The sequence below is a fragment of the Eulemur rufifrons genome, chromosome 1, assembly GCF_041146395.1.
Source record: "Eulemur rufifrons isolate Redbay chromosome 1, OSU_ERuf_1, whole genome shotgun sequence".
NCBI lineage: Eukaryota > Metazoa > Chordata > Mammalia > Primates > Lemuridae > Eulemur > Eulemur rufifrons.
In genome coordinates, this window is record NC_090983.1 from 50,060,569 (window position 1) to 50,073,452 (window position 12,884).

Here is a 12,884-nt window from a genome sequence, read left to right on the forward strand (position 1 = left end):
CCATTTTGGGAAAGCTATGATAGCCACATTCCAAGTGGATGAAAGAAACAAGAAAGCCAGTCTATAGAGAGGAGAGAAGAATGAAGCTGATATTCAGAGAGAAGAGAAAGGAGAGACTGTAACTCTAGAGAAAGAGTAAAAGCAGATTTGATCTCTGGCTCTCCTCATCTCTGGAGGAGATTTATTTATAGGAATCAAGCCATACTTTTGATAATTGGGCTTCCTCAGAGTTCCTGGTATCATTTAATCAACCTTCTTCCTAGTGAAGCTGGTTGTATTTCATCTCTCTTCTTTGTAATTAACAGTCCCTGAGACAATGAGAAGAACTACAATTTATTTGTTTTTTACTATGTCTCCAGCCTTCACCACCATCTCTGTAGGGTAGATATTTTTGACTCTATTTTACAGGAGGAATTGAACCTCAGGAAGGTAAGAAACTTGCCCGGATTCATCCATATGGTAGAATGGAGTCTGGACGTGAGTCGTCTGATTCCAAAGGCCATTCTTTAACCACTGTTACTCTCTTCCATGACTTTGTGACATCGATTAATATTGTGGGCCTTTGAGCTTCCAGTTCACTGGCTGACTTGCCAGATATGTGAGCTCTGGAAAACTAGATTTTCACACCTAGCAATTTAAGACATGGAGCCATAAAAATTATAAAACTGAACTAAACCTTAGTGGTCATATTTTCTAATGCCTTAATTTTACAAAGATGGAAACTGAGGTCCCCAAATCTCAGGTTGCTTATATAAAACTGAACAGCTTTCACATATATTAGGTAGGTTTTGAGTCACTGATCCTAGATTTCAATTATTTTTTGCATCCTCATGTCACATGATCAAATCTACCTATTCCAAGATGATGTGATGTGTTTTCTCAGGACTATTAACTTTGTACACAATTTCCTAGTTCATGGGATATCTGTCAGCCCTGCACTTACCTAATAGAGTCATTTAAACTTAGGACTACCCACCCTCAATGAAAATTTCCTCTGAGAATGAATGCCGAAAAAGACTTTTTACATCATGGTAAAAGAACTACCTTTTTATTGATTAGAATGAAATTTATTCAGTGAGTGTGCCATTGTTTAGGAAATCCCTTGGAAGAAACCTGTATTCTTTTCTCCCTCTTTATTTCCCAACAATTGAGTGCTTTCTATGTTCAAGACACTGTGCTAGGCATTGTTGGAGAAATGAAGTATAGCAAACAGTCCCTTCTCTTAAAGTGTTCACAGTCTAATTCCAGCCTTTCAAGCGATTTGAAAATGGGATTTAAATACACCAATTATTATGTGGCAAAGCATATGCTACCTTTTTTTCATATATAAGGCTATAAAAAAACAGGAGACATTTAGCAAGGGACAAATTACTATATAAAATGCAAAATGCCTCTACAATAAAAAGTGTGACTTTAGTTAGAGCACAATTTGATTTATTCTCTTAGCCTTTCTGATAAGCGAACCTTTGCATTTTCATATTTTGTTCTTAATTTTTAACTATTGGAGTGCGTGCAATGAATGATCAATAGGTAGAGAGGGCAGCAATGCCACAGTGCTGTGAAATGGCTCTGTTCACACCTCTCCCAGTTTTCTCTGGGGACAGCGTTCCCCACCCATCCTCCTCTCTATTACAGCTGCTCCTGATGATTAAATATCAGTACCGAGCAGCTTTGTAGTATATTCTCCTAGGAGACTTCTTCTATTCATTTCTAGCATAATCTCTTATGCTCATTTCTTGGGAATGAAAACCCATCTTGTCGCTTTCGGCCAGGTCCCAGAAGTGAAATACTGGGGCACATTAATCTGCCATGACAGCCTAATCCCACTCCTCACCACCTCCCAACAATTCTCAATTTCCTAATTACTTTTCATAGTTTTCCTTTTTAAACTTTCCGCTAAGTCATGGCTGCACACTGCCGTTCAGTCTCTTTTTCAAAGAATATGCATCATCCAGGGACATTACAAAGGTACATTTCCATTAGCACACTTATTTTTGGTGCCTGTGCAAAGTGCTGAATGCCTGGAGGGAATTTTCATTTTTGACTTTTCTTTTTGATAAGTTTCTCCTCATTGTGCTGCTTGTCTCAAATGAAAAACTTTAGTATGTAAGGATGACCTAATCCATAATGCACATTATGAATATTCACATATGTAAATGTACTTGTGCTTATGGATTTGGATTTCCTTCCTCTTTCCCTCTCTCCCCCCCTTCACACACCCTATATATATGTAATCATATTTTCACAACTACTTATATGATGGATATACTTACCCTAGACAATTAAAATGAGGCATGGTATTAAAGTCAGTTTTTTTCCATATATAATTGATTTGGGGATCTTTTTTCATATTTTACATGAAAAAGTGGAAGTATATCTTTATACAATATATATTATGTGGAAAACATGGCCTTTTTAAAAAATGGTTTTAATTAAGACTGGATAACACTACATATTATGTTCCCTTCTGTGGAATCACAATGTGTGTTTTCACATATTGACACCTCTGGGGAGTCTAACAATAGAGAAACAGCTTAGCTTTTTAAAGCTAACACTTCCCAAACTTATTTGACTGTGGAATCCTTTTTATTTCTGCCCTAATACCATTTAACACCCTAAAGAACTAGTATTCTGTAAAATGCTTTTTGGTAAAGCTTATTCTAACACGTGTGTTTTAGTTTTGCCACTTATATCAAGTTTTCTGACTGTGGACTTGTCTCATGGTGGTCCTAGGAAGTTCAGTGTGCAATGACAGTCATGGACAGCATTCTCTGTGAGCCCAAGCCTGAGAGAAAAGGCACTGAGAGGTTTGGCAGTCTAGGAAATCTCAGTGGCAACGAATCTATAGTGTTAATAAGGGACACATATGGAAATATAAGTATTTTGGCTTCGATGATTTTATTCTAAAAACCTCAGACTTAATACCATGATCCATTCTCTGAATGCTAAGATGGTACCTTGCTTGCAGAAAAGTGAGCATTAGTGCCAGACTGATCAGAGAAAATCCCTGACACAATTATAGGGGACTGTGGGCTTCCTGAATGTGAGATCATGTCATTTATCTTTGTACTCCACATGCCCAGGGCCTGGCATAATAATAGTCATCAATGCTTGTTGGTTGAATGAGTGATAGATGAATGAATGAGTGAATCACAATGTCTTCCTGCACTTTCATAGCATTGGTCTGGGTCAGTTGCAACATCTACATATTTTCTGTGATTGAATCAGTATTGTGTGAGGGGAGGTGGAGAGCAAGATGGAATTACAGAAGGGAACAGACAGGGAATCTGATCAGGAAGATGCTCAGACCACGGGCAGTCACATGGCTGCCTTTGCACAGATACCAGGAGCTAAAACACAGCAGGTCAGAAGCCACATGGACTTGGGGGGGCGGGGCAGTGCAGCACAGGAAGCATCGGAGTACTTGTTATAAGGTATCCCCTGGTTAAAGGAGGAAACATCTCCTTATTCACCCTGAACAAAGAAAATATGAAATGACTTGTGATCATCTAGCTGATTTAACTTTTGTGGGGACTGTTAAAGCAATGTGAATAAAGGAAGAGAGAACATTTTGCATTTGGACCCTACCTTACATCAACGAGTCTGTCATCAAGGTTCACACTAGTAAGCGAGGTGCATCTGAACATGGCTGGTTCATAGAAACAAATCGCAGGAATCTGAGCCTATGGTTAACAATTATACTAGTAGAATTCTGAATTAAATTTTGAAATCTTTCATTGATGACAACCAGCTTGGTAAAAATGGAGAATCAAGTATCAGAAATGTATGTTATAATTATCATTCTCATTGAGCAATAAGAAACTTAAAAACTTGGATTCAAATCTAGGACTGACGCTAGCTAGCTGTGTGACCTTGGAAAAGTTACCTAACTTCTCTGAGCCTTGGTTTCGTCATGTGTAAAATGAGAAAATAATACCTTTTTCATGGTTTTTGTCAGGACTAAAATGAAATATTAAGTTGTTAATACGTTGTCTAGTGCATGATAGGCACTTACAAATGGTAACTAAATATTACTATTAATAACATTAGTGTTATAAAATATGCCAAAACACTTATTGTTAACCTCCCAATTTGAACTATAGTCTCTAGACATACTACTGTAAGCTTATTAGACAAGCAACTAATATTTTTTAAGCACCTACTCCATGCCAGGCACTCAGATGTGATGTGCTCGTAAAGTGTCCTAGAATTTCAACAGCCAAGACAGAGGCATATAGTGTGCATTTTGAAACATGTATCTTCATAGAAATGAACTCTACGTAAGACAAATAGTAACTAACATTAAATATTAATTTACCACTGATGACTAAGATTAGCCTGACAAATTTTCACTTATTAAATGATAGAGATTAAGGCAGCAGGATTTAAAGAAATAGCACGTGCCTGATTAAAATCTAACACCCTCCTTACTGAGGCTCTTCATACTAATTCCTACTGAACCTAACCCTGCTGTTTCTCCCAACATGTGGTCATCTCTGAGCCTTTCCAAGGATTGCAGATCCCCTGTACCTGCAAACTGACCGTGATCTTGGGCTGCCTCACACTGGAGACGGGGGCAGCTTGTAACCGAAATCCTTCACGTTGCACTTAGATCCAGTCTTTACTCTTCTCAACAGCGGGGCAGACTGTGGGCTGTCAACCACCAGCATCTCCAAGCTGAGGCCAAATTGCCCTTTCAATGTCTAAAGCACACAAGGATCTGGATGGATCCTCAGCCCAAGTCCTATGACTTCCCTTTAAACCTTGGGATTCTCTAGGATCTCTCTTGATTCTTAATATGCTCTAACTCCTACTCCTAAAAAAGATTTGGAAATGAATATATATGACCACTTTGCATGAACACTTTTCTGACCCGACACTGTTGAGGAATGGGTTGTTCTACATATATGAAATTGACAGATGACTTGAAGTAATCCCTTCAAGCATCAATAAACATTTTATTAATTTAAAATGAAAATATCCATACATGTTTTAATTATTGATTAATAATTAATATAGATTGCAATCTACTATATGCCAGGCATTGTGATAAGCACTTTAAAATATTTTATTGTTCTCATAAATAACAGGTTAGGTAGATAGTATATAATCTTAGAGACAAAGAAACTGAGGCTTAAAGAGGCCAAGTAACTGTCCAAAGCTACTAAGTGGAGCAAGAGCTGAAATTTGACTCTAAATCCAGGGAACTTTCCAGAGTTCTACACTGAGATATCACAGTGAGACTGTGGACTGGGAAACTACATTAGAAGGTTGTCAACTTGACATGTAAAGTAGATAAAACGGACTCTGGACTATTGACATAGTCTTTTCCTATGCAAAGTCAAATATATTTGGTATTAATAATATAAGACAGTTGTTCCGGACACTCAGAGGTTATACAAAGTTTAGTTCATGAAGTCTACCCTAATCCCCATGGCCAACAATTATGTCTTTTTTTTCTCAGAGTATCCACAGCACTTTGGTTGGACCTGGGACACTCTTCTACTAGTATTCTTATACTCCTTCTCTATTAGTATTTGTATTGTTTTTATGTGCCTTATCTCATCTCATCTCTCTTACTAGTCTGTAAGTTTCTTAGAGGCAGGGACTGTGTTTTATTCATCGTCTATGATCCACAGCATCTAGCCTAACACAGAGAAACTTCCTGAAAGGCTTACTTAATCGATGAATGAACTGCAAAAGCAGGTACCTGAGAATGCATCTACTTGTGGTCCTTTGCCAACAGGAGGAAAAGCACTTTGACCCAAAGAGCTGGTGTGGAGGAATGGTCAACAGGGGAAGGGCCCTGCTCACTCCCCCTCTGTCCTCTTTCAGGAGCGGCTCTGCCCTGGCCCAACTCTATGGAACCTCTGCTACCTTGGAGCATCATCATTTTAACCACGCCGTGATGATCCTTCAGAGTGAGGTACAGACCTGATGTTCTATTTCTCCCCTTGACATAGAAATGAAACAACTATTTGTTTCCTACCTCTCTTTCTTTATGGTGTCACAGGTAGACACAGAGAAGTGGGAAAACCATTTTTAAGTTAACTATTGGGACTTGCTGACTTTGGGGATTCTTTTAGATGCCTGACCAAGGACCTCGTTCAGATTCTTCCTGAGCTGATTCATTTGGGTTTCATTATTGGCTAGCAGGTTTTTCAAATTCACTTAACAGGGTGACAGATATAGACTGCTTATCCTCAGGGCACAATCCTACTTTCCTTAAGGGATAGAGAAGCCCACTAAGGGAGTGATTTGATTCAAGTATTGAGTGGCCCAACATTCCCATTTTGTGAAACCCAAAGTCATTTTAAAAGATGGTAGAAGCAAAAACAGGATGAGAAACTTACACTTTATTAGCACCATTGAGAAACCTATAAAATATAAAAGAACTTAAAATTGCTGGTGGGACCAGTTTGAAAGTGAGAACTGCAACTAAACTTAAGACCCAGGGCTAATGCCATATGCCTTATTTTGCTTCATGTGGCAATGCAGGAGTTAGAAGTAGTTGGAATTTTATACTTTTAGCTCTCCACAGAGAAAAACAGAAACCACTAACCAACTCTGGCAGAGGCATCTGAGTTTTAAATTGCCAGGAAAGGATCTGTTTAATTTTCTGCAGGCGTACAGACTTTTTTTTTTTTTTTTTTTTTTTGAGGCCAGGAAGGGATCATCTGTTCCCCATTATTTGTCAGTTCTCTAGCTGTGCCATTAATTATTATTATTATCATCATTAAGGCCCTGCTTCGCTGGAATAGCATCATTAAATATGGAGGTTTTTTCCTCCAGCTCATCTTGAGAAGGCATGCCTTTTGCAATATCACTGACGGCCCCCGACCCCATAAAGGAGTCGACACTGTGGAACCCGAATGCAGGCTGGGGAAGGGCAAACCCGCTGGGAGTGATGTATTTGCAATTGGGAATGAAACACCAAGGGTTAGGCTTTCAGTAACTGACAGAAGCCGGCATCCTGGCATCTGTGGCTCTGGAATTTTCCTACAAAAGCCATATTGTAGCTGAGTGCTTCCACAGCTCTCAGTGGGGATAAGAGGAAATTTGGTTAAGACTATCTTTTCTGTACTGGTAAGTGTGATGCTTTTACACCTCTGCCCCGGAAAGCCCCACCTTTGTAATAACATGGATTATAAACAGGATGTCAAGTTTCCTCAGGGAAACAAACCCCACTCACTCAGAGTTTGTGTTCATACAAACAAGACGCATTGGCCGCCCTTCACTCTGGGCTTCCCTGTGAAGACCAGAGACCAGTAAAGAGGGAACAGTGCGCTGAGCACCTGCTACGTGCAGGCGCTGCCTGGCACTGCCCCAGGCCCCCTCGGTCCTGCCCGTCAGAAAGGCAGCAGTGCAGGTGCCATTACTGTCCCATTTCCAAATGAGCACATGTGCTGGGAGGTTAGGTGGCTTGAGGAAGTTTACCCCAGACGTTTCTCCTTGCACATCTACTTTTCTTACCGTCGATACCACACTCACCGCCTCCCTAGACAAAGAGTAGAAGCGGTGTTTTAGGAAGACTCTAAACTACTTCAGGGACCAAACCCTTGGAGCACCGTGGAAGGCCAGTTTGCATATAAACAATTCACTGATTGCAAATTAACTTTTTTAAAAATTAAAGCTCATCTAGCTAGCTTTGTCAGTCTTTTAGCTATAAATGGTGTTAGTTACTACATGTCCTTTAAGGGTACAGTCACGTGCCACATAATGTTTCAGTCACAGACGGACCACATATATGAGAGTGGGCCCCTAAGATGATCATACCATGTTTTTATTGTACCTTTTCTGTGTTTAGATATGCAAATTCTTACCATTGTGTTACGATTGCCTACAGTATTCAGAACAGTAACATACTTGCAAGTTTGTAGCCTAGGAGCAATCGGCTGTGCCAGATAGCCTAGGCGTGCAGTAGGCTGTCCTGTGTGGGTTTTCATAAGTACACTCTGTGATGTTTGCACAATGGTGAGATCACCAAACATTTCTCAGAAAGTATCCCCCGCATTACATGATGTATGACTGTAATAACATGCACACTCTCACAAAATAATCAGGATCCTCAAATTCACACCAGCTTTCTCCCTGTCTCAGTGTTAACTTTTACTGTAACTTGCTCCTGAAGGCTCTATGTCTTTGCCTGGGAGGTGCTGGGTGTGTGGCTGGATCCAGAAGACTGTTTTTCCATAGCTTCTGACCACTTTTTCCCAGGCCCCGGAACACCCGCCTGTGATTGAACCATGAGCAATGCTCAGGCAGAAAAACCTGGGCAGAATTACGGTGCGGCATTCCTTTAGTTATTTGTCTTCCTCTTAATGGCTGAATTAAGGGTCTGGAAGAGTTCATTGGAAAATTATTATTAATATTGGACCTGGTCCCAGGTGGAACCAATATACTTTCGTCTTTAAGGAGTGGCAGGTTCACCCAATGAGATAAATTAACTCAGGATAGCAGATTATCATCTGGTGCCTGGTAAGAGATAATTTACTAATTGATATCCTGGTTCCCTGAAAGAATTAATTTACCTCTTGTTGGAGAATAGTTTATTCTCAGGCAGTCATTCCTCCCCATTCCTTCTCCACCATCTTCTGGCTCTCAGCACTGGGTTTAAAACTGGTCCAGTTCCTGGGCCACACACTAATGAGTTCATATTTCATGCTAAGAAAACTTGACAAATGAAAAGTCCTGACTTTCAAAACAAATTAAGTGAATTGGTCACTTTGCGGAAGAATTTTTCACTTTACTAAAGACAAATGTGGAGCTGCCTAGTGGAGCTAAAATAAATTTTGCTGAAAACAAGGGTGCTTTTCAAAGGTGTGGAGATAAACGTATAATTGCAAATTTTCTTGGTCAAGAATCATCTTTAGAGTCCTGCAGTGCCAAGAATAATGTCTTATGCATCCTAGCTATTCAGTAATTATTCACTGTACTGAATTTAATCCACCTTGTACTTCATCAAAGTGTGTCTTAATAGTGCAATGTAGGGTTCTTCAACTTCAGCTGTGTCGTCGTGTTGGGCCAGGTAAATCTTTGTGTGGGGCGGGAGGGGGTGTGTCCTGTGCATCATAGGATGTTTAGCAGCATCCCTGGCCTCTACTACTGGATGGTAGCAGCACCCCTACCCAGTTGTGACACTTAAAAATGTCTCTAGACATTGCTAAATGTCTCCATTGTCAAAATCACCCCCAGTTGAGAACCACTGGTCTAATGGTTTTTTCTCGTCCTTGAAGTCATATGTTACCCTAGCAAATATTTCCTAAATACCAGCCTAAACCTTTGCTACCTAGGGAAATTAGTATTTATTTTAGGGTGAGAAAGATTCCCAAATGTTTCACCAACTTCTCCACTAAGTCACTCCATAGGAAACAGGCAGTCAGGTGAAGTCCCATTTTTAGAGTTTTTCCCTTTTAGACTAAACACATAACAAAGTATCCTTCAGTAGACCTTCTCGAAAATGATTGTGCTTTCTCGCTTTGCTCTGTTTGCCAGGCAATCTGTTTGTATTTGTATGAAATTTCATTAAGCTTTTTAAAAAATGATTTTATCATGTTCCCAGACTTTTTTTAAATATAGACAAACCGTGTAATCCACAACCACAAATTTAATGTTGTCTTTTGTGACTTTTTACTTTCTCATTACAGGGTCACAATATCTTTGCTAATTTGTCCTCCAAGGAATATAGTGACCTTATGCAGCTTTTGAAGCAGTCAATATTGGCAACAGACCTCACGCTGTACTTTGAGTAGGTATTGGCATTTCATCTATTTGACAAATGGATATCTAAAGTTCTATCCTGTAATTAATTTTTAGGTCTACATTGGGCGTTGCATGTTACTCTAGCATTGATATCAATGTGTAACTAAGCTAATCCTTTTTGTTGTTGTTTTTTCCCTCATTTAAATGGAGTTTCTTAAGGTAGTGTGTAGAAGCCAAGAGAATAAAGGCTACAATCGCAAGGTTTATGTCTTTCTTTTGTTTTATGAGCCTTGTTTGAGACTGTTGACTCTTAAACTAAGTGATGGCCATTTTTGGTTTAGATACTGGTTAAAATTGCTGTTTTAGACTATTATTTCTGTTTAGCTCTATAATGGCATTTGTGATGATAAGAAATACTCATTGACGAAAGGTTAACTTGAAATTCAAGACTTCTTCATTCCTTGCTGCTCTTCTCTCTCTCTCTTTCTTGAAAGAGCTGTCCCCCTTTTTCCCAAAGGTCAGGCCTCCGTCTGAGCTGGAAATTTCATCCCTCCCTTTCCCAGCGAGACCTGCTCCATCAGATACCTCTTATTTTGGCAGCCTGGAAATCTCTTCCTCCACTAATTTGCACAGTTCCCTCCTATCTTAAAGATCAAACAAATTCCCTCTCTTAAAAAAATTATTTCACTTGATGCCATGGAGATCTTTCATTGCTTTTCAATTTACCTTGCTTTTTACTTTTTAAAATAAACAGAGCATATTAGTACCTCTATTTTCCTAACACCCATTTACACCATGAAGAGCAGAATCCACTTCCACGTTCTATGAAAATTGTACTCAGGTCACCAGAGACCTGTACTCATTTTTGATGTTTTCTAGTGTCTTTGAGATATCTGAAGGTTTACTGATTTAATGTCAATTTCTACTCTGTTTGCTTCTCCAACATCTGATTTTCTTTTCTCTCTCCTTTTCTAGATCTTTTGTAGGTTTCTTTTCTCCTGGCTCCTACATATGAGTTCTTGAACCATGATCTCCTTTCTCTACTCAGATTCACTCCCCTGGCCTCACTTCTATGTTACCTCTTTATATGTTATCACCTGTGTGCAGGAGAAATCCTTTGCTCTAACCCTCCCTCTCATTGCAGACCTGTATCTCCAACTTCATCTCAAAAACCTTCAGTGTCTTCACTGCTTTCAAAGAAGACTTTAAACTTGGTTTGACTTTCAAGGTCCTCCATCATCTCCCCCCAACCTTTTCTCCTTCTTATCTTCCACTTCTTCCCTACGTGATTTGTCTACTTCAACCAAACTGGTCTGTGTATTTCCCTTTGAAAACCTCTATGTAGTTTTCCATGTATCCTAATCATATCGTCGTTCCTATATGGAATCCTGCCCCTTCATGTCTCCACCTGGCTGAAATGACCGTCCTTTAAGATTTTTGTCTTTTTGTCCTTTGTCTCTTCTACCACTCTTTCTAGGAAGCCTTGTGTCACTCCCTTTGAAATCTTACTGCACCATGACATTGTATCAGTTAAAATAAGGTTCAGGCCGGGCGTGGTGGCTCACGCCTGTAATCCTAGCACTCTGGGAGGCCGAGGTGGGCGGATCGTTTGAGCTCAGGAGTTCGAGACCAGCCTGAGCAAGAGCGAGACCCCATCTCTACTAAAAAAAATAGAAAGAAATTATATGGACAGCTAAATATATATAGAAAAAATTAGCCGGGCATGGTGGTGCATGCCTGTAGTCCCAGCTACTTGGGAGGCTGAGACAGGAGGATCGCTTGAGCTCAGGAGTTTGAGGTTGCTGTGAGCTAGGCTGACGCCACGGCACTCACTCTAGCCTGGACAACAGAGTGAGACTCTGTCTCAAAAAAAAAAAAAAAAGGTTCAGTTGTAAGGGACAGAAAACCCAGAGTAACAGTGGCTTCCTTCTCTGTCACGTGAAAGAAGTCCGGAGATAAGCAATCTGGAGTTGGTAGAGTAGCTGTATGAAGTCATCGGGGACCCAGATTCCCTGAAGGTACTGCCACCTTCAACACATGCTTTCTGCCTCTTAGTCCAGGATAGATGCTCAAGCTCCAGCCATAATGGCTACTTTCAAGCCAGCAGGAAGAAGGAAGGGACGAAGTAGAAAGTGGTAAAAGGGTGAAGCAAGCTATCTTCTAAGAGGGTTTGCTGGAAGATGCCACGTAACACCTCCTTTTATATTTCATTGGTCAAAATCTAGTCACTTGGCCATACCTAGCTTCAAGGAAAGTTGGGAAAGGAAGTCTTTATCCTGAGTAGCTATATGCCCAGCTATAAAAAACACGAATCTTGTTACTAAGGAAGAAAGGAAAAAGGGATATTGGGGGAGACAACTGGTAGTCTATGTCATAGGTATTTATTTTTGGATTCTGCTGAATGGGTTATTACATGGTATCATAGAAGGAGTAAAGGCTTTGGAGTTTATATTGGCCTGGATTTGAATCTCACTTTGGCATTCTAGTTAAACCTGATGGGTTGAGCCCAAGTATCTGTGTCTTCTCCCTCCTAAAACTTCACTAAAATGATACTATAATAAATAAATTTAAAAGAAAAAAACAAATACGCAAGGGGAAAAAGAGGGCACACAACAACAGACAAGAGATTCAGTACATTTGTGGACAATGGAAGGCGGACCACCAAATGGTAATGGACCTAGCAGAGTAGAAATGGTAAGTGATTCCTACAGAGGAGGACAGCTCTGAAAAGCAAGCCATTCTGCCCTGAAGAACCTTGCATGGGGCTTAGAGAAAAAACTACCATGAAAAATAAATGGGACATTCAAAGCTTAAGACACTCAAAGCTCAAAGAGAATACTAGAAACTCAGTCTACGGAACACTGCCCATGAAGTCCTCTGCCAACATAGCCAGGTAATTCCTTTTCCTCTACCTCTAGAATGCCAGAGGTTTATTCTCTGGAGAAATAAAATGAAGAGCTCTGGACTGATGAGAAGTACAGGGTAGGAATGAGATGCAGTGCTCCAAAGAAGGGATTAAGTGAACTGGACCCATGGCCCATAGCCCAGCAAGTGGAAGCTAGGAGTCCATACTCCACATCCCCAGGCTTGTCAGATTTAGCAAGTGGAAACACAGAAGGCCCAGTTCAATTTAAATTTCAGATATACAATGAATGTTTTTTAGTTCATTTTCCATGAACTAT

General features: G+C 40.0%; 1 protein-coding gene across 1 annotated transcript in view; it reads left to right on the top strand.

Annotated features, from left to right (window-relative positions):
- The window catches only part of PDE11A (phosphodiesterase 11A), a 335,245-nt gene that overhangs the window by 260,223 nt on the left and 62,138 nt on the right, over positions 1–12,884 (top strand). The window contains exons 14-15 of the mRNA XM_069470433.1: positions 5,836–5,926; positions 9,648–9,748. Coding sequence (XP_069326534.1) covers positions 5,836–5,926; positions 9,648–9,748 — 192 coding nt within the window. The remainder of the gene's footprint in view (positions 1–5,835; positions 5,927–9,647; positions 9,749–12,884) is intronic.